This window comes from Lepeophtheirus salmonis, chromosome 13, assembly GCF_016086655.4.
Source record: "Lepeophtheirus salmonis chromosome 13, UVic_Lsal_1.4, whole genome shotgun sequence".
In the NCBI taxonomy this organism is placed as follows: Eukaryota; Metazoa; Arthropoda; class Copepoda; order Siphonostomatoida; family Caligidae; genus Lepeophtheirus; species Lepeophtheirus salmonis.
Window position 1 is genome coordinate 14,082,464 of NC_052143.2, and position 22,057 is coordinate 14,104,520.

The 22,057-nt window shown below is 34.7% G+C and overlaps 3 protein-coding genes across 4 annotated transcripts in view; 1 reads left to right on the forward strand and 2 right to left on the reverse strand.

Annotated features, from left to right (window-relative positions):
* Nucleotides 1-12,241, reverse strand: part of MAPk-Ak2 (MAP kinase-activated protein kinase 2) — a 25,985-nt gene extending 13,744 nt beyond the window's left edge. The window contains exons 1-3 of one of the 2 annotated variants that reach the window (XM_040722714.2): nucleotides 10,739-12,241; nucleotides 10,664-10,684; nucleotides 8,293-8,578 (exon numbers count right to left, since the gene is read on the reverse strand). In XM_040722714.2, coding sequence (XP_040578648.1) covers nucleotides 8,293-8,578; nucleotides 10,664-10,673 — 296 coding nt within the window. In that variant the 5' untranslated portion in view covers nucleotides 10,674-10,684; nucleotides 10,739-12,241. Of the gene's footprint in view, nucleotides 1-8,292; nucleotides 8,714-10,663; nucleotides 10,685-10,738 lie in introns of those variants that run through there. The other variant, XM_040722713.2, reaches the window with a different exon arrangement.
* A 1,494-nt stretch (nucleotides 12,242-13,735) lies between these two features.
* LOC121128481 (uncharacterized) lies at nucleotides 13,736-16,489 on the forward strand. Its single transcript, XM_040724067.2, has 4 exons — nucleotides 13,736-14,094; nucleotides 14,170-14,637; nucleotides 14,698-14,860; nucleotides 14,918-16,489. The coding sequence occupies exons 1-4, from the start codon at nucleotides 13,900-13,902 to the stop codon at nucleotides 16,390-16,392; spliced, it is 2,301 nt and encodes a 766-aa protein (XP_040580001.1). The 5' UTR covers nucleotides 13,736-13,899; the 3' UTR covers nucleotides 16,393-16,489.
* On the reverse strand, nucleotides 16,485-19,701 carry nito (RNA-binding protein spenito). Its single transcript, XM_040724068.2, has 2 exons — nucleotides 19,432-19,701; nucleotides 16,485-19,160 (listed from the first exon to the last, which is right to left on the reverse strand). The coding sequence occupies exon 2, from the start codon at nucleotides 18,294-18,296 to the stop codon at nucleotides 17,049-17,051; it is 1,248 nt and encodes a 415-aa protein (XP_040580002.2). The 5' UTR covers nucleotides 18,297-19,160; nucleotides 19,432-19,701; the 3' UTR covers nucleotides 16,485-17,048.
* Between the last annotated feature and the right edge of the window lie 2,356 nt (nucleotides 19,702-22,057).

Below are 22,057 nucleotides of genomic sequence, written 5' to 3' on the forward strand. Positions count from 1 at the left end.
AATGCTGTAGATCTGGTCATTGAAGTAGCTTCCGGTTTGCAACATGAAAGCCCATGTCGCTCCCGAAGCCCTCAAAACTAATTTTTCCCTGCAAAATTTAATTTAAGAACCCATTAAATTTGAAAACTAGATCCATTTAAATGACAGTTTAGTTTCATTCATCGTATTTGGTTTGTACGAGAGAATGTAGTAAGCAAAGTCAATCGGAAGAATAACATTTGAAAATGTTTTTAATTGTAGGAACAATGCGATTTTCTTTAGCAGCTGCTGAATTTGGTGGTCCAAGTGTCTGGTATACTAATTTCATTACCCTTTCCAAAGTCATATTCTCACTCCATACATTTACCAGGAGTTAGTCCATGTTATCGATTGTCCAAATATTTGATGTGGTCAGCCAACAGTTTCTCGATTAAGCGAAGAATGGTAAGATTTAGATTTCCGCACTGTTCATAGCCACTGGCCAGACGTTCTTCAGGGGTAATGCTTATGTAACGTTGCAAAGTAGTCCTTGACAAACCAGAGTTCGTCGCTGCTTCTCTAAATGACATCTTTCCATCTTTCACCTGTTCTGCTGCCTTTGTTAAACCTCTTTGTCAATAGCCCTAGTAGTCTTTCTTTTATACACTCGAGCCATATTCAACTGTAAAAATAACTGTTGTGTATTCTTATTTTATGTTATTTCCCTTACCATCTTAATATTCTAGTTTATATTAAGTATTCGATACATAATACGTGAAACAGTACTTTACTATACATAATATAAACTAGAATATTATGTGTAGTAAAGTACTGTTTCACGTATTATGTATTCGATATATAAAGAGCCTTGTATGTAAATGTTTTTATAGTATAGCATGAGCTCTTAATAAAGACAACATCCTTCACTGACTATAGTAGGCCTATATATGTATAGAAATAGAGCGTATAAGTAGCAACCCAAATCTTCGGATGAGTTCATATGAATGAACAGGTTTTATTATTGATATACTAACTATGTACTTTTGATATAGGAAATACATTCTGTCTCTAGTCATAAATCATATTGCGTAGTTCCTTTATTGGTGAACCCGACAACGAGTATAATGCCGCCTACCATCCGTTCCCAGGATCCCGAAAATCCTGACCTTGAAACGACCGCACTCCAGCAGTCAAATACATCCTCTTGAGTAAATTCAGCAAGGCACGATGTTGAGGCAGCTGATAATGCACGTGACTTTCCCTCCTTTTTTCAAAAATAGATTATCGCCTTCCACTCAAACACTCAGTGACGCATTCTATTATAACAACCGGTGTTCCATGTTTTGCCAAGGCTCAGTGGACCAAAGCTAGCCTTCCTCAAGTCCGAAGTCCAGCTCTTAATCGACACAGGAGTACTACGTCCTTTTTCTTCTCCCTATTCCTCTGCAGTGCACACAGTAGAGAAGTCAAACGGAGGGTTTCGATTCTGTGGGGATTTTCGTCGACTCAACTATATGTCAGAGCTCGATCGGTACCCACTCCCCAATATGTGAGACTTTTCTCAAAACCTTGTGACACCACGGTATTTTCAAAGCTGAACCCTTGCCAAGCCTATCATCAGATCCCAGTCTAGGGCAAAGACATCCAAAAGACGGCCATCATCACACCCATCGGCCTGCTCGAATATGTGCGGATGCCATTTGGGCTCAAAAATGCTGCACAAACGTTCCAGTGTTTTATGGATGCGTTGTTTCGCAACATGGAAGGATTATTCATATATTTGGACGACCTGCTAGTGACGTCTATATCACTTGATGAACAACGCAATAAGCGATTTCTCGTTCTTTTCAGATTGCAAGAAGCCTGCATTCGCCTCTCCAAAGATAAATGTGTGTGGGTCAACCCCTCCCTTGATTTCTTAGAACACCACGTTAGTCCCCAAGGAATACGCCCATTAACAAATGGAGTCGAAGGCATCCAGACCCATGACCCTCCAAGATCTAGTAAAAAACTTCACACTTTATTGGACATGCTTCAATATTATACTAGATTTGTACCCAAATTAGCGGAACACACAAGCAAACTACAACCGATGCTTCACTACACGGAATGGGCACTTCTCTTGAGCAATGAAATGGAAGTTCATGGACACCATTGGCGTTGTGGATGAGAGCCCTCAACTGAGCTCAACAAAAATATTCTGCGTTCGATCGTGATCTCCTCATAATTAAGTAGGCAATATCACACTTTAGATGGTCACTAGAAGGTGTTAATTTCAGGATTTTCTCTTATCATAAGATGTTAACGACTGCACTGGAATCGAGGAACCCATCTTGGACTGCAAGACAACACAGGGCCAAGTTTCATCGCAGAATTGTGCACAAGTCAGGAAGGTGAAACTTCGTTGCTGACACATTGTCTAGACTCCTAGCTCCGCAGAGAGCAGAGACTTTGCCCTGTTTAAAGATGTTGTTCAAGATCAAGAGACAATCGATCCACGGAAATTTCAATTCAAGTCGAGACATTTTACAACTAAAACATTTGCAATACATACGCTTGTGGGTTTTAGACGTGAAAATAATTTCAGACCAATTATTTCGTCTGAGGTGCCACGTAAGAAGATTTTCTCAATGGATCATCAATGGCCTGTCTCACCCTGAATTTAAAGCGACTCTGAGAGATATAGCCAAATCTTTCGCTTGACCGAACCTTGGAGCAAATATAAAAGCATGCACACAAGCTTGGTTAGCTTGTCAGAAGAACAAGCTAGTAATACATCCCAGAGCTACCGGCCCAACTCCTTTCCAACAAGAACCGAAGAGATTTTGCCCCATACATGTCGACTTGGTTGGACCACTTCCAACCTCCAATGGGTTTAGGTACTTGCTGACGGTCTTGGATAGGTAAACTCGATGGACTGAAGTACTTTTTCTTCAGGAAAAAAAAAAAAAAAAAAAAAAAAAAAAGACTGTCGTCAAGGCATTCTTCTCCGGATGGATCGCTAGATTTGGAGTACCTACTTCAATCCATTCGGATCGAGGGGCCCAATTTACTGGATCTCTGTGGACACGGTTGGGGCAACTCTTTAGATCTAAAAAACTTTTTACAACTTACAATTCCCCCCCATCACCACTTGTTGGGAGAAGCCCCTAGGCTTCCACTGTCCCTGACAGAGGAGTCTGATACTTTTAACGATAAAAAACTGTTTCAGAGGGTTTGGGAGATTAAACACGCCCCACCAAGAGTAATTCCGGAACTTCCTCTTAGAATCCGATCAACTATCAATAGACTCAAAAGCGCCATATATGTGTTTGTAAAAAATATTCCTATCCGTCCAGCACTTTCTCCTACGTACATCAGACCCTTTAGGGTGCTATCCAGGTACTTTCGCTGTTTCCAACTAGATTTGGGACATCGTGGCGATTATTTTTCCATTGACAGACTTTAACTGACCTATGGTATTAGGGATATTCTTCCGAACTTCAGCATGGATGTACTTTAATTTTAAACATTATTTTAGACTCTGTGTCCTTTTATTTTATCCTAAATTTTACTTAAATTTATTGTTTTATTACACGCAGAGTCTGGTGGTAGCATTGTAGCAACCCGAATCTTCGGATGAGTTTATGTGAATGAACAGGTTTTATTATAGATATACTATGTACTTCTGATATGGGAAATATATTTAGTCTCTAGTCAGAAATTATATTGTGTGGTTCCTTTATATACATAGAAAATATATAGAGGAGATTATTTATATGGGACAAGTCAGAGTTGGGCCACTGACCCAACTCTCACTATTTCTTGTTCGAAAGTATAACATGAAATACAGATCACCAAAAACAATGCATGGCTTAGATTTTAATCTTAAGACATCTAGTTTTGTTTCAACCATTTACAGCTAATAAAGTCTCCAGCATACCAACTCAACTGTATGTCAATTTTTTTTGCTCTGTTACACATTACAGAATTTACTTTTCATCAAGAATTTTAGAATTTTGTAGATTGCACAGCCTACCTTTGTCTCTCATGTTTGGCTAACAAGAAGGAAAGGAAGTGACATCATACCTAACATAATTGACTGTAAACAAAAACAATGTGATTAACCAATTACTGTAAACAGCCCCTGACCCAACTCTCCCACTGGCCCAACCCTCACCGGTCTCCCTTATTAATTATCGTTTAAAATCTTATTGAGTTTCGGTGGGATACTAGCACCTTGTATCTACAGACAATTCGTGTTGGACGTTAAATATTTCATTCGGTTTTATCGTGAGCAGGGCCTAAGATAAATTTTATATTTGTTTAAAAAATAAAATGTAAGACCCTGTGGGAGTTTTGTATCAAATTTTCTTTTTCTATGGAAAAAACATTTTAAATACTTTTTCAATCAAACGCCGGGCCAAATGAGACTACAGAGCACATTCCGCTTAATTTTTTTATTTTAAAGGTCTAGCCTTATTTGTGGCCCTTTTGCTACCCTTTGTTAAGTTTTAACATATTTTCTTAGTCATTAAATAACCAACACAAAAATATAAAATTGTTTTCGAATTTAATATTGAATGCCCTGAGTAAATTAACCACAGCTATAAAAAACTAATTCATTATATACGATATAGAATGTAGATGTAACTTTAGATGAAATATTTTGGAGTGACATTTTATTATGTTGACTTAAAAACTAAAAATGTATGTCCGTATACATACAAACACTTTTAAATAAATATTTTTCTTTAAAAAAAAAAAAAAAAGGTACAAAATCGATTTTAAACATTCAAATATACCTACTTTCATTTAGAAAATATAAATTTGGTTATATAAATATACGTGACAATACTTAATGTTTTGTTTAAAAAAAGTTACATACCCAATGTCCATATCATGAATTTGCTGATTTTTACATTTAAATTATCATTCTAAAATGTATTAAGAGTAATTATAACATAATTATATATCATTATTCCATCAAATATCACAGAATATTCGCAAAGGCTTTAAAAAGTTTCCTAATAATAGGTTGGAGAAAAGTAATTTTCCTAATATTTCGCTTTAATTCAATGCTTTATAAAAAGTGTTAAAATCATCTGATTTCAGCCAAATATACCTTGTTCTGTTTGATAACTTGTTGCCAACGAGAATCCAACTTCATAATGCCCTTTTCGTAAAATCCCTTGTCCCTATTAGAAAAAAAACTCGGACAACCTATTTTCAAAGCCACTATTGAGGCCACACTTGTACCCCAAGTGCGTACAACAAGACAAGAGCAGGTAGTAGCCACTTGGTGCTATGTTCATACTTTAGAAATATGCATAAAAACTTCCAATCCGGAGCTTTTTACACGTCATCAAAGATGTGCACGGCCTAGCGTTTTCTTTATGCCTCCTATTCACCAATGTTAGCCGCCTCTATTCGATCGCCAGCTTTAAACGGTCGATTTGTTCACAGTAGAGGGAAGAATTGAGTGAGGAAAAAATCGCTTGAACCAATTGTGCAACACGAACCGAGAGAGTATCGCTCATGTATACATCTCAAATTTTCTTGGTCGCTTTCGATGCGAATTTCTTTCTTTGACTGAACCGGCCAAGTGCAATGCTGTCCAAAAAGCGTTTGTAGTATACAGTCACAGGTCGGGGAAACACGAATTTACTTTTTCCCTAACCTAACATTATAAGTGATATGAATAAAAATGAGCAACAGCTCCCATTCAAATTATACAACAAAATAATAATAATATGAATGAACAAGGATGTAAAAAAACCACCCTTAGTTATGTGTATTCATTAATTGCAAATAGATGAACGGATAAATTTTTTCTTTAACTTTGATTTAAGATTCAAATAATTTAAATTTCTATAAAATAATGCTGTGTTATTATATACAAATTCGACTTTGATTTCAACTGATATGACATTGAGATCACGGAGCTTAACAATATTCCTTAAGACACCGTTAAGAACTACATCGAGTTTGGACGATGTACTTAGGAGGATGTTGGTGACCTTGATGAATTTGATTTGAAGAAGGCGATGAGAAAATGCCGTAGTGACGCACATGGCGACGATATTGCCAATAAAATTCAGAATATCATCAACGATAATCCTGGACTGTTCATAAGGGCGATATCTCAGGAAATTAGGGCCTTGGACTTCTTGGTAAGGAAGATGGTAAAGAAGAACATCCGATACAAGTCCTACTAGATGTATAGTTTTTGAAATATTAAAAACCGTTGACAATTGCGATTACCCCCTGTATATCATAATGCTGAATATAGTTGCAAATGGGTGGAATGTTTCCGGAAATTTTCAAATCAGTAGGTTATTCGACTCTGAAGTGTTCTGTATACATTTAAAGAAGAATACTTTAGCTCATACTCTAATCATTAGACATAGATTATATTCTGAGTACACTGAAGATTCCTTCTCTTTCGACTTCCCCCTCCACCATCACAAATACATCTTAAATATAATTATAGAAAAAGATTAATTTCTTTACTTTAGTTATTTTAATTATAACTTCAACCCAATAAATCTTTTTATGTGTGTGTTGCCTCTGATCTAACACGTTAGGGACCACGGAAGAGGGTAAGAAGGATCTTAACTTTCTTCATTTAAATACGTAGATAGTAGCGGATTATCAGGGGACAGTGTTGATAATGTTTCAGGCCCACAACTTAAGGAGACTACTTTTTTATTAATGGTGGATTTATTTTCTTAAAAAATATTTATTTTATAGCTCATTTATGAGTTTACTTGATTGATTTTACGAAGTAATCTCGATTTAATTAACCTCTTCAATCATATCAACCCGATATAATATTTACACATATTCAACGATTCAACTTTTTAGTCACATTATTTATATATTGTCGATTAATTTACTTTTTTATGTAATAATATAAATATAATTTGGTTTGAGATTCGATCCCGGGTTTAACTACCAAAATTGGAAAAATATCAATTTTCGAATTCTCATAAGTATACTGTTTTCTAAATTAAAATTTAATGCAAAATTCAAATTTGAAGTTACAAATACAAATATGTAATGATTTTTTAGATATACTCATTTCTGTAAAGGTATGTCTAATCTGACGGAAATAATTCTTCAGCATTTTCAAGCTCAATCAATTAGTCAAACACCTGTAGTTTTGAAAATATATAGTTGCTTTGTGACAAATTGGACCTTGATTTAGTCAATGTCAAGTAGCTGCTGTTCATGTGATAGCGTTATAACGCATTCTGAAACATAGATATTTTGCTCAAAAATTGAGTTTCTGTTGCTTCGTAAAAAAAAAAAAATCAGAAATATTAAGTACTTTGAATAAAATTGTTATCACTTTCATAAAAAAGTATATCGTAGGCATAATCAATTTACTTTTGATGAAAATATATCCTTTCTTATTTTTGTCACGGCCTCTCGTAATGCAAAATTTTGTATATATCTCACAGTTGAAATTACGTTAATTTTGAAATATTAAATACTTAGTGAGAAAGAAATAGAACACAATAACACAAGGTTGTCTACCAATCAATCTATCACTCTAATGTGATTTAAATTAACTTATATCTCTAAATAAACATTTACATAAAAATGTTATATAGGTTTAAACTTTAAAAAATATCCATTTAATGAGCCTATTGAATTAAAAGTGTGAATGATTTTAAGTGAAAAGTAGAATTCCTGAGATTCATAAAAATAAGAATGGACAAGAAACATAAGGAGATTTCCCTTAAGAAATCATATAGTTAAACGCATTGACAGATTCAACAAGGAACTTATGTAACTGTTTAAATATAATCTGAGCATTTTTCACATTCTAATCCTAAATTTTTTTGAAAACTAACTCTACTTTTTCTCATCACTTTTAAACATCTAGATAAATAAAACTAATAGTTATTCCATTACTGATTTAAAAATCGGATAAGACTCCCTTCGATATTACTATAAATTTGTGTTCATTTCATCAGCTGTGACTATATTTTGCATGACGATTACGAGACAAAAACGGAAGGAAACAATTATTTTGCATATAGCGTCCGACTCATGCATTCTATATTTTTTTTGACAAAGTAAAAACGGGATTAAATGATTTTTTCGAACCAATTAAAATATAAATCAAGCGGATAATTGTATGATCCTTAAATTTAAATGATCATTCTAGTTTTTTCTTTCTTTTGCTAAATGTATTGTGAGTAAGAAATCTTACATATTAATAAATGTAGATTATAACATGCAATTATACATCAAATAACCTTATCTGTTGTAATTAATTATGTATAGTATATAAAATGATCCTTTTAATTTGCATATATATTAGGTAATGAAATGATAACTTACCATTCCATAACGACGAGAAGGCATTTAGTATCATCATATTTATTTTCGTACACGTCCTTAATGTTAACAATGTGTTTGCAATAACTGGATTTCCAATGAAGATCTATTTCTCTACGAGATTTAATATTGTCTTTGAGAACTTTAAGAGCGTATTTTTTACATCCATCGTTCTTGTCGAAGCATTCCACTACTTTACCATTAATACCAAGTCCAAGAACATTGTTTGAGATGGAATAGTCATTTGATAAAGGTGTTGTCTTCATCACTAGTGTTGACCGAGGTTGGCCTACCACAGAAAGGAGTAAATTATTGATATGCTGCAACCCTTTTTCCGTACACATAGTTAATAATAGACACTATTGTATAGTATAATATATGGTGTTTGTATACTCCCGGGCTCACGTTTGAATATAAACTAATACATTAAGGGCAAAACACTAAACAGACTCATGGTTGTTAACAAATAACTACGAGGAATAGCTATATTCTGCCATGGCCCATGATGCGCCTATTTTGGTAAAGCAATAAAGAAAATGGAGGATGAGAAAGTCTGCAGTTGTAAGTAAAGCATGCCTGAATAAGTCTTTCTTTCTCTCAGGCACTGTGCGGTATACTATACTGTACATACATATTGCTACATAAATGTCCCATTGGGCCATTATATATATGTATAAACACAAATATGCATTATTCTTTGAAAACTCCCGAAGACTTGGATTAATTTATGACATAGTTTCCTGACTCAGTCATTGTTATTTTAAAAAGTTGAAAATATAGCAAATCGTGCGCGGAAAATTGTCCGTATTTTATTCAAACTTCATTTTAAAGTTGCTTAATATTATTTATGACAAATATCTAAACATATTTGTTTGTTCCATCCCCCGAGGGAGTACCTTCAAGTGTGAGTATTATTATTGCAATAATAAGAGTTGGGCCTTTTCGTGGAGTGAGGACAGTATTCTATATTTTTTTACAATCCAAAAGATGACTCTGGCATTACCTCAGTACATGTCATTTTATTTATTACTCCCACTCCTTACCAATCCTCTCGGTCCATTTCTTAGAAGATAGGATTGATTTTAAAAAATTGCAAGGAAATTGTATAAAAATAAAATTACATACACTTGAAGATACTCCTTTGAAGGACGGAACAAATAAATATGTTTAGATATTGGTGATAAATAATATTAATTTATTATGTGTTAGTATTCATCAAGAAGTTTGAACAAAATACGGGCATTTTTCCCCCCATGGCAAAATAAGGGCATTTTCCCCCCATGGCAAAATAAGGGTATTTTCCCCCCATGGCAAAATAAGGGTATTTTCCCACCATGGCAAAATAAGGGCAATTTTCCTAGTATAGCAAATGTGTATTTATGTTATCAAAATTTTTAATGGTATTTTTAGGGTTATAATATCTTAATATTCAAAAGATTTTCCAAAAATAAGAATCCTACGCTTATTAATAACAACGTACTATTTAAACAATAACATAAAAAAGTTAAATTAAAGGATTTCATTGATATTGTTAAAGGATGTATCTTCAATTTTTGAATAATTTAAACTACTTTTAGCGTAGAAAATTCTTTATGACTCTGAAATATAAATTAATAGTTTTAAAATCCAAATAATTTCAACAATGGTAAATGGCTCTATCGTGATATCGTGATGGATATACAGTTAATTAATAATAATAATACATATAAGCTTCAATTAGTTATAAAAACTTAAACTAGTTAATTATATTGATAAGGGATGATGAAAAATAACTATCATCGCCTAAAAACGTCGATTTACACTTGGCTGATTAATTAATTTATCAGCTCAATGAATTATTATCTTTCTTTGAAAATGACATATTTTAACTAATTTTAATTACTTATCAATTAAATAGACAGATTTTGTAAACAATTTTAATCATTAAGACACATGCATCAGCATGAAAAGGTCAAGTAAGCTATACTTTTTGATAAATATTGAACTTTATCTAATTATTAAATATATAGTGGCTTTCATTTTGAACATAGTGACTCAAATATAATCACAAATTTGTCAATGTGTCCACATAATATTGTGTCCTCTCGTATTTTTCTTATAATGGTGCATTGTAATAAATTAACAATGAATCAGTCATTATTATGAATTAACAATTAAATCCTTGAGCTATAATAAAATGGGGTCACTCTTTCTCAATCAATCCACTCAAAATGAAAATAAGAAGAAGCTCTCAAAGGAACTAAATAATAATTTATTGAACACTTCGTTCTAAACATTCATGCCGGAGATGAAGTTATCATTGATAAATCATTAAAATTAATAACTAATGACACTCATAGTCATAGAAATTGGCAATTGCAAAAATGAGGCTTACCTGATTCCATCTTGAATGAAGCTGAAATAGTAAATAAATGTGAATATTTCAATAATAAATATGTATAATAATTACAAATTGAATGATGACCAGAGCAAAATTATCTCGAAATGGATGATCCACGGCTAAGACACGGATAATGACGCCTTCCTCGAGAGTTGGACTTGCGGAGATGAGAAGCAAAAGTTGAAGGGAGTCAATGGAGTTAAGAGGTGTCAGAAATTACTCAATAAGGTCGGAAGGGTGAAACGTGAATCCAATAATTAATCTTAAGTATGAAGAAGTTGAAGCAGGACGACGTTTGGGAACAATAAATATGATAATATCAATATGAGTCTCACAGAACTCACAAGAGATGGAGCCACAAATCACAAGTCTAGTTTATATTTCATTCTTTTTTTCTTTTCTCTCTCTAACTTGTCTTCTTTTTCTCGCACCTGATTTTTATAAAGCTTTTAAAAAAGTAGCGAAACACGCTTGTTAGCTTGAAGTAAAGAAAATACAGAACTTTATATATTTTTGAAGTCGTAGAAATATCTTTTTGCAACATAAGGTGTCGCTTTTTATGACAACAAATATGACGTCATTTTTAATATTTCCCCGAAAGATTGACTACTGGCGCTGTTGGAGATATATATTCCAATGAATATTGTACCTAGAGCATTGAGGACAACCTAATTTATTTAACAATAAAAGTTTTTTAAGCTTTTGATAAATAAGTCCTTTTTATCGGAGGTTCGCTAATGAAAAATTATTGAAATAACAGTTGCTAGTTAAAAAGCAGTTAAAAGTTGTTGTCACTCAAATATTAATATGAAATATTTATAGAAGAATTGAGACCAAACCATCGTACAGGAATTAAAGTTTCTCTTGGTAGACTCATAATCCTTGTCTAATTGTGGGACTATATAAAGGGGGAACTTCTTTTTGACTCACAAAACCTATAAACCCGAGTAGGTACGACTTTGAATTCCATTACTCAGTAGACAGCAGAAGGAGGGAGGTGAGAGAAGTGTGGATTTAGAAAGACATTCCATTCATAGTCATTTGGATGGATCTACATAGAAATCGGATTTATAGATCTGTATCCTTCCCATTCCTAGAAACATCCAATTCGCACGTCTTCTGATACTCTTTTCAAGGGATGTCGACTCTTCACTCGTTGGATCTCGTGTCCTTTAATGGAAGGATCGTTGATTGTGACTTTTGATCTCGTTAGTCATTGTGTCTATACATAAATTCCTTCAGATTTTTGTGGAATCATCATCGTCATACTTCTATAAATAAGAACTAAGGAGCTCCATAAAACGACAGTAAAGATAATGTGCTTCTCTTTTCTCGATGTTTTGGTCTACAAAGTATATCATATTCTGATATTACATAGAAATAGTTATTTGGAACTGGAAAGTTCTACAAAAAGGAATAATTCTCGAATGAATTACCTAGTGAGGAAAAAAGAATTCTTGTCATTTCTCACCCACAGCTTCTTTGTTAAAACTCTTGAAACCTGTTCCTTCCAAAGCCGACTTTTTTTCGTTTGTTATTCAGAGAAAAATATTTCATTTGTAGGAATCCTCCAGTTTCCTTAATGTATATAAGGCAGAAATCCCCTGTAAAAAAGTAGAACTCAATCTTATACTCTTAATAAATATGCTGCCTTTTTTCTCCATACTTTTGTCAGCAATGCATATTATATTTTGCTGTTATCTGCATAAATAGTTTTTGGTGAATTGTTGAGTGCTAAGTGGTAACAAATTATAAGTGACCTCTTAACTTATGTAGACTTATAGTGGAAAACCTTAATATGATTGCAATGTCGAAACTTAGTTAGTCTTAATCATCTTCTAAAAAACTTATTTGCTTATCACCATATTTGAATATTACCCCCAAGAAGATTTAGAATCTCCACACAAATAAGGATTATTCATAAATGTTTCTCATAACAGTTCTTATATTTTATTATTAGTTATTTTAAAAATACTCATTAATAGCATAGATACAGACGTTCAAAATTAAAAACTAACTATTTATATTTTATCCTGCTTTTCTTTGATTTATTCCTCTCTCTATATATATATACTATGAAAATGTATTATTATTTTAAGATCTGAATAAAACACTTTTTTTAGAGTAAATCCTTTATTAAAGGAAACAAAATGAAAATTATTTAATATTTAGAATCGAGCACGTCTAGCTCACACTCTAAAATTTGCTGTGGGGAAAGAAAAAATTATTTTATTCTTAGATATTTCCTTATTTGGATTTCCTACAGAACAGAAAAGGGTGAAGTTTTCATTTATACCAAGTACGCTATAGTAGAGGCATCTTTGATTATACATTTATGATTTATTCATTGTTATTATAATAAAAAATGTATTATTTTAGACACAATGGCCAATTATTGTCAGAGGTGGGAACTTGAACTCGACTTGATTTGGACTCCATAGTTAACTATAAAATATATATTTTTACATTAATTATATATGAAAAAAATAACGCAGGATAGACATATTACTAATATGATATTAGATAACACCATAGTCCATAACTCCTACCAATGAATTCAATTGCTCCTACTTATATCTCCAAATAATAACTAAACAGTACCTCTAGGGAATTAAAAAAGTTTCTGTGCACCAATACATTTTTCAGCTATGGATCACGTGGGTCCTCGTTTCGCTACTTGGTTTAAAGCTGTGAGTATCATTTTATGTAGATAATATTTGTTCATGATGAAGTTGAGCTTTTGTTATCTACTCGCAACCTCAAATTGGAAAAGTGAAAAGAAAAATGTAATAAAATATACGATAGCTTGCCTTTTGTATTTTTCTTATTACCAAAAATAGACAAATAAATTTCTCTATGTTACCAACTGTCGAATATAATGAGTGGATTTATTATTTAGATATTATCAATCATAGAGAAACAATCTTTCTCTATGGATAATATAAATTAAATTGAAGTCCTTGATAGATATACATTATATAATAATCCAAATCCTATGTAATGGCCTTTTTGAGTTCCTAATAATCAGGTCATTTAAATCATACATTCATGCGCGTCTCTTAGTTTATTTGAAAGAGCGATATCATGGAAAAAGTTCGAACCAGACCCTAAAAACTCGTCCCTTTACTTTTTAACTGTCTATTTGGTTGCACAGCACAGCTCAAGTCCTAACTCATTGTTATTAGTTATTCGGATTGAAGAGTAGAATAGGTTGATCAACTCTGAGTACGATGGAGGTGGACGGTGATGTAGAGGGAAGAGATGTTAGTGTAGAGGAGGGAGAAGAAGAGATGGAAGAAGGTGAGATTTCTTCTGATGGCGATGATGCAAACTTGAGAGAACTGCCTTCTGATTTTGCAAGGCGGCCTAAAGCCAAAGGGGAATTAGGCTTGGAAATCACCATTTCCAACAAGAGTGAACTGCCGGTAAGACGGGATGTGGAGATTTGTGGGGAGTGTGGAATGGGATTATAATGTATGATCCTCTCTTCTACTTTTCAGGACCTTCTCAAAGAAATCGGGAATTCGGGAGTGGATGTGATTGATCGAGAGTCGTCCGAACGGATGGAGGCGCGTGCCCGTCGCTTCAACCTAAAATCCAATGCTGCCAATTTTGAGGAAATTGAAAATCTCTACACAAGCCTGGAGATAGATGCAGATGAAGTGACTAAAAACAGGAATGATCGAAACTTTCGCCTGGAAACGATCCATGTTTATATTCAAAAGTCAAATCGAAATGTTCAGAGCAAGGATATTTATGAGTATTTTAAGGAATTCAATCCTGTATCATTTGAATGGGTCACTTCTCATTCTATCAATGTAATCTGGGCTCTTCCCACTTCAGCATCTAAAGCTATGCTTCAAATGAGTCGACCATTAAAAGAGCCAATGGATGCCATGGAAATTAACGTAAAAAGTGACTTAGAGCTCATCAGTGATGGAATAAATTTATCTGCCATCAATCATAAAGTAGTCTTTTATATATATATATATATATATGAATCATATCCTTTTTTTTCCTTGTTACAGTTTGATGAGCCATACGATTCTCCCATTTACACGAATGAGATTGGTGGATCCATTGTAATACCTGAAGGAGTATGGAGATTTGGAAAGCCATCTGATTTTAGTTCATTTATTTTTATGCAATTTGCGTCGAAAAATGATAATCGTAGACCAAATTATTCATTAAGTATTTTTTCCAAAATATTTTCGTTTAAAACAAAATTGACGCTTTTTTTTTCTCTAGTCAAACAAGAAGGTATTATTTCATCTTCTTTGAAGAGAAAAATGCGTGAGGCCATGATACAAGAGCAAGAGATTTTACTTGAACAAGAACAAAGAAAAAAGTACTTGGGCCCCGTTGGTAAAAACCCATGGGGTTCTATTGCCGAATCTTGGTCCGATTCAAATAGTAAGCGTACTATTCCTGTGCCTCGTGATGTCATTTTACCGTCTCGTGTCCGAGATTGGGATGATCCCGATAAAGAAGACAACGTTGAGCACTTTGGGACTGATTCGAACCTGCGTTCTAGCAAAAAAAGAAATTATGAAGATGCAGATATTTATTCACCTAGAAAAAGGATAAGTGAGGATATATGTGAACCTGAATTCATAACTTATGAAAGCAATGAAGGGTTGTCTGATGATGAATGGAAATCTAAGTTGAAGAGACCACGTATGACAATGATAGCGGATCAAGTAGAGTCCAAGGTTTCTGCCAAGACTCGCCTTTACAAGGGCATAAAAAGAAAATTCAAGAATGATGAAAGAACTGACATCCGTATCCTTGAAATAGAAGATTTCTCACCCCCTAGGATCAATCCAAAAGATCTTCGTGAGAGAATTACTCTAAGTGTAGATACTTCAGATTTTAATCGATACAAAGACGATAAAAGTCTTAGTCCCCACAATAAGACCCTTACAAATAGGTTTCATTCTGGATTTACGTCTTCCAATCTTGGTTCTTCCTTACGTGATCGTTTAGGTGAAAGGAAAGCGAGCTATTCTGATATAAATGATAGTTCCGACAATGATAGTCATCCCAACCTTATAGATAGAGACTCGAAGTATAACAAAAGAACTGTATCACGAAGGAAACTCTCTGACAGTGACGTCACAACCATTCAACGAGATGTTTCTTCGACTGTTGTGAAAGTGAAGAGAGAACAAGAAGAAGCGAGACAAAAAATTGATAATAGAAAAAAATCGTTATTAAATGTACATGAAAAACGTTCTCATCTTTCCAACTCTATCGACAAAAAAGTAGCTAATGCTAGCGAGAGGGAGAAAAATTTATCCAAACATTTACGTGAGCGAGACATTAGGTCAACTAAAAAAGTTCAAAGGAAACAAATACCAAAAGGACGTAGAAGGGAAAGCACGTCTTCTGAATCCAGTTCTTCCTCTGAATCGGACTCTTCCTCATCAGATTCTTCATCAGAGTCAGACTCGTCTGATTCAAGCTCAAGCAGTTCATCCTCATATTCCTCGTCCTCCTCTGGTTCTGAAGATGGTTATGTTAACAAATCGTACTCAAAGTCTAAAGGAACGACGAGTAGAACGGAAGAATCTTATACCCGAAAGAAATCTCAATTAACAAAAATACCGGTTCGTCGCTCTAAAGAAGATTCTAAGAAGAATAGCACGAAATCAACTGGTGGTCTCCGTGACAAGCTTAAGGAATATTTAAAACAAGCTAAAGAACGCAAGAAGCCGAAATAAACTTCAATCTATTCATCAAATTGTACATGTAAATTGTTATGTAAATAATTAGTATGTTACTAACACTGGTTAGTTCAAATAAATGTAGACAATTCAATATAGTTTTGTTTTATTTTAACAGATTATTAATATGTATTTCGTAATGTTGAACATCTGATGCTTTTCTCAGCAGAAAGTAAAGTCGTGGGAGGTGACAATCTCACACTATTGTTTTAACACTAACAAATGACTCTTCTCGCAGATCATATGATATTTTTCTTAAAACTTCACACACACAAAGTATGACACTTAACAATATATATTTTACACTATTTTCGTTGAAAAAATTAATGTCTTCATTGAGACGCACAATAATAAAAAGTTATAATTAACACGGGTGGGGGGAAAACTATAACGTTGGTGAAGCACTGAGAATACTTTTTTTACATGTTGGAACAATTTTCCTCCTATGTTTTCCTTAACAAATAAATAGCAATAAAATAGAAAAGCGGTTACCAAAAAGATAACTCAATATTATTTCTTATCACTTCTAAGGGTCAAATGGAAGAAAAAATAAATATTAAAATATTATTGGTTTGTTTTAAAAAAAAGTTACATTAAACGTATTACTTAGAAATATACCTTATATAACCTGAGTAATAAATGGAAATATATGCTTAATTTCCACAGACTACGACAATAACCAAATGATCTTCTTTAATATCACCTTCGTCGATATTGTTAAATTCACTTCTGAGTAAGTCTAAAGAGAACGGGCAAGGTGGAAAACAATACAGTACTCCAGAACTTCCTTCATCTTTGTTATTAAGAGAAATAACACCGGCTGCTTCTTTTTGTTTCAAGTACGTAACAAGATTTCTAAGGGGCCTCGATTGAATATCTGGATTCTCATGCGTAAGTTCAGTTGAATCCGATACACCAAGGAAGATCGCGTGAGAACTCGATGTCTTCATCCTTTTGGCCACATCGTCGAGTTTACCCTGATCCAAACGTAATCTTTGAGTAATTTTTAAATGAGGTTTATCAGATTCATCTTTTAAACAGTCTACAACATCCTCATTTCCTTCAATTAGATAGAACTTGGTGGGAAAAAGAGAGTTTTTCAATATTAGTCCTCCATCCCAGACATTAGGTGTTTTCTTTGTAATTTCAACAAGAGATCTGACGCCACCAGAATCATCATTACCATCGTAGCAGGATCTTCTAGGATTATCTTCTTCATCTCCACTAATTCTCCTATCCTCTCCAGGTTCAGGAGAAGATCCCACTCTACGTATCCTAGATGGACGATGATGATCTGAATCCAAATCATCAATAGAACGTTTTGTTCCTCCAGACGGCCAATCTGAGGGCGAAGAGTATGGAGGAGGTGCTCTTCGAGGAGTATAATTTCTGTCTCGAAAAGAATGATAGTCTCGATAACGATCTTGGACAGGTGTAGTAGCTATGGGTGGTGCACTACTACTCCCCCCGGAAGATTCTTCAATATCAGCAAAGTCCATTCTCAATCGTTTGTCTTGCCCTCCCAGTGGATATCCTCTCATTTCTTGAACAGCAGCTTGCGCTGCCTCAATACTTTCAAAAAAAATATATGCATGTGGGTCACCTTTACGGAAATCCACTTTTTGGATAGCACCAAAACGATCAAATTCACTTTCGAGTAAAAGTGTAGAAGCCCAAGAGCCCAGACCTCCAATCCACACTTTAGGCGTTGGATTCACTTTTCCATAACCAATTTTACATTGAAACTTTCCTATATATTGTCCAGAGAGTTCAATTTTAGCGCGATGAGCTTGATCCAAATTTTCGTATCGAATAAAGGCATACGCATTACCCGTACCAGGAGGTGGGCGTTTAATATCAATATCAACCAATTTTCCGTAGCGTCCAAAGATGCGTCGCATTTCCTCTTCCGTGATATTCAACTCCAAATTGCCAGTAAAAAGCGTCCGCGTGGCCAGAGGATCCTCTTCTGGAGGAATGTGATTCAAGTAGTTTGGAAACTTGTCCTTTTTGTTGGGAACTGGAGGAGGTGGGACATGGTGATGATGATGGTGGTGGTGGTGATGAGGCGGGGTATGAGGGTCCGCTCCTGGACGATTATCCTTGGTGTAGCGTCGGTGATGAGCCTCACTATAAGGATAGCGAGGCTGCCTTTGCACTTGATGATGAGGAGAAGGGGAGGAGGCGGGGGATGGCGGTCATAGTGGTCTCGGGGGAGGGGCATAGTCATCCCTATACTCACGCCGCGAAGGAGGAGCCCCGTGCGGACCGCCCTCCATCATGGGGCTACGAGAACGATATCTGTAATAAGGAGGAGGGGGACCCAACATGCTCGACGGAGGAGGACTCGGGCTCCGACGACGGTTCTCATACACCGGCTCCACCACTGCAGCCTTGTCAAACAAAATAATCCTGGACTTTGCGTGTTTGGCGTCCCGGGCATCGTCAAAGTTGCGGAAGTAGACGTAGGCCACGCGCTCGTCTGGCTCATGCATCACTCGCACGGACACGTCCCCATACTTCTTGTTGTACTCTCGGTAGAGAGACTCGCGGATCACGTCGTCACTGGCCTTGGGGTGCAGGCAAGACACGCAGAGCACCTTGTACCCACCCCGCGACCCACTCCCACCACTTCGACCGCCTGAACTACTCATTGCCTGAGGGATTCTCACACTTTTCACCACTTCACCACTTTACCACTATACCACTATACCACTATAGATAGATTTCCACTTCCACTTTCCACTTCCACTTCAAACAACACACTAACAAGTAATAACAAACAACAAATTGAAACAAACTTAACTCTTTTTCACTGCTTTTCTTAAACTTAAAGGCTTAAGCTGTTGATGCTCAGTGCCAACGAGTAAGAAGTAGTCACTCTACTGACTCACTCACTCACTCACTACTACTACTACTACTACTTCTAATAGCCTTACGTTATTAATACAACTCAACCCATGGTAGGCTTTAACTCTTTAGCCTTTAGTAATTACTAATTACAAACAAGATTCAAGGAATTAAAACAACACTTACACTCTTTTAGTATCTATTATTTCACCAATTTAGCATAAGCAACATTTACATAAACTCATTATGATTCACAGTCGTCATAATAACTAGACACTCGCACATTCCACCCACAACGACGTTCGCAAACAAAATGGCGTTCACTTTCCTCACCATTCACAAACTACTGCCAGCCACACACTCTCTTTCCCTCTCTCCTCACTACCTCCCTTTGCTCCCTTCTCTTTTATCCAATCACACAGCAAATCGTACATTCACTCCTCCATCCCTAACACTGCCACTCCTCTGCCCCTCTCGTCTGTAGCTAGCTCAACAACGATTACTCCTTTTTCTTTCTTTCCTTCTTTCTCTCTTCAATTCTCTGCACATCTTCTTATTAGCTTCTGACGCAAGTTCATCTGACATTCACTCATCTATTATAACTTATAAGTCTTAAAATAATATAAATAATAGCGAATGTTGAATTGTCTGTAGCTTGCTTCTCCTCCTTCAATAAACTTTCTAATCTGAGTAGTATTCTCCCTTCTAGCTCAAATCTCTTCCCCTATTCCTAATAAAAAACGCTACAAAGATGTCATTTGTCTTCTTTAACAGAAAAAAGTTGTTTCAAATCCTAACAGACAAATATATTCTCTCAATCAATGTTGTTAAATATGAGACTATGAGTCACTCTTGTACCTAAAAGTTGAGGGTGGGTCACTCATATGTATGTACATTCAAGACTACATTGTTCAATGTTTAACTCTAATGAGGTATAATTTAATTAGTTTTAATGACTATAAACCCATCAAAAAAGTTTGCATTTCTAAATTTTACAACATTCCTTACCTGTATATATATAAAATAGAGTTTGTGTGTGTCAATTATGGGTGTCCACGATATTGAATCTAGGAAGCTGAAATTTTGCATGGACGCTTCTTCTGAGCGTGGTTTTTTTTTTTTTTTTTTTTTTTTGGGGGGTCGTATAAAGGGGGCTTATTCTATACCTCAAACAGTTATTTGGAGCTCAAGGAGACGAGGTAGGTTGAGTTATAAATCTAAAAGTGACTCGCGCTTCAAAAAACAACTAAACGAATAAGGACGTTTTCTAAATTTATTCAAAATCAAACAAGTTATGGGCAAAAAAAAAAGAAGTTCTTGAAAATTGCTGTTTCGTTTTGTTCATGTACAAAAAAATGGATTTTTAATCAAATATGGGATTCGTACATAAAATATAGTTTGAAATTTGTCTAGAGATTCGTTTGCATATATAAATATGACACATAAAAATTGTATTGAACTTAAATATTTGTCATTTTCTGAATAATCTCTTTGTTTTTCATTTCTTCATCAAACGATAATTTTTAAGAAGAAATGCTACAAAACAATGCATTTTAGACATAAAATTTTATACTCTAACATTACATTTTTTGAGGGAAACATCTAAGTATATAAGTATCTCTATCCTATAGAAGAAAGAACTAGAGTTTGTGTTCATGAAAGATGGAGAGTAACAATTGGGGCTTGATCGGGTAAGTACTTGTTGGATTGACAATCGAAATAGGAGTAATTATAGTTTTTATGTCCTTGTTATAGACGGAGTGGTATTTGTGTGTTTCCTTCTTCTTACAGCTACATGCAGCTGATCTAATAAAAGGTCATGACAGCTAAGCTGTTCCAATGTTGTTATAACTTATAAAGAAGTTAGTCAGCATCGATATTCAGTCATAGAGACAAAATGTATTTTATCTCTATGTTTTCAGCTCTCACTTAAAGTTATCAGTGTTACCATGTTAATTTTTGGGGTTTTTTTAAATACCGGGGGACGTATTTTAATGCCTCAAAAAATGCATAATTTGTCATTTATAAGTTATACTGGCGTCACTGGAAATGTCTGAGCTGGTGTCCGGTAAAATAATTGTAAATATACTTATAAGAAGATATAGGACTTTCAAAAACATTTTTTGCAGATAACATTTGGGTGGATGTCTCTACAAATCCGAAGAACTTTCTCTAATGCTAAAACTCTTACAATATGTATATCTACCTCAAAAATGGGGCGATAAAAATCGCAGCATGAGAAAAAGTCTAAACTCACACCTCTGACAAATCTGAAACCCACACATAATCTTTTCAATACAGCATACCTTTTTAAACTGCAACATTTCCTCATATCTATTCAGCTACGTGATGCAGTCGAAAAGATCGAATGCTCCTGTACAATAAATTCAAGACTTTTGCTGTCAGTGCCTACTACAAAAGTTCATCGTACTACAGTTTTCTTTTGGCAAAGTTCAAACTACCTGCTGTTTCATCAATACATGGATGAATGTCAAAGTTCCACGTGAATGAGGGATTCTGTCCTAATTTGCTAAGGCTATTGGGATTGAGATGTAGCACTAATTGGACGAAAAGGATCGAGTGTAACCTCGAGGCAAGTTAAATTTATTCGCCGCCATTATCACTTCCTCCATTATGAACTTCAAATTATGAAAATAATCAGTAAAACTGATGAATTGGTCCTTCAAAAAAAAAGGTAGCAACTTCAGATCGGGTTTGTACCAGATTATGTAGTAAGTTTCATTCAAATAATATCTTCCATTGATCAATGAATAATAATATAATTAGTTCATAACGATGATTATGTATTTAT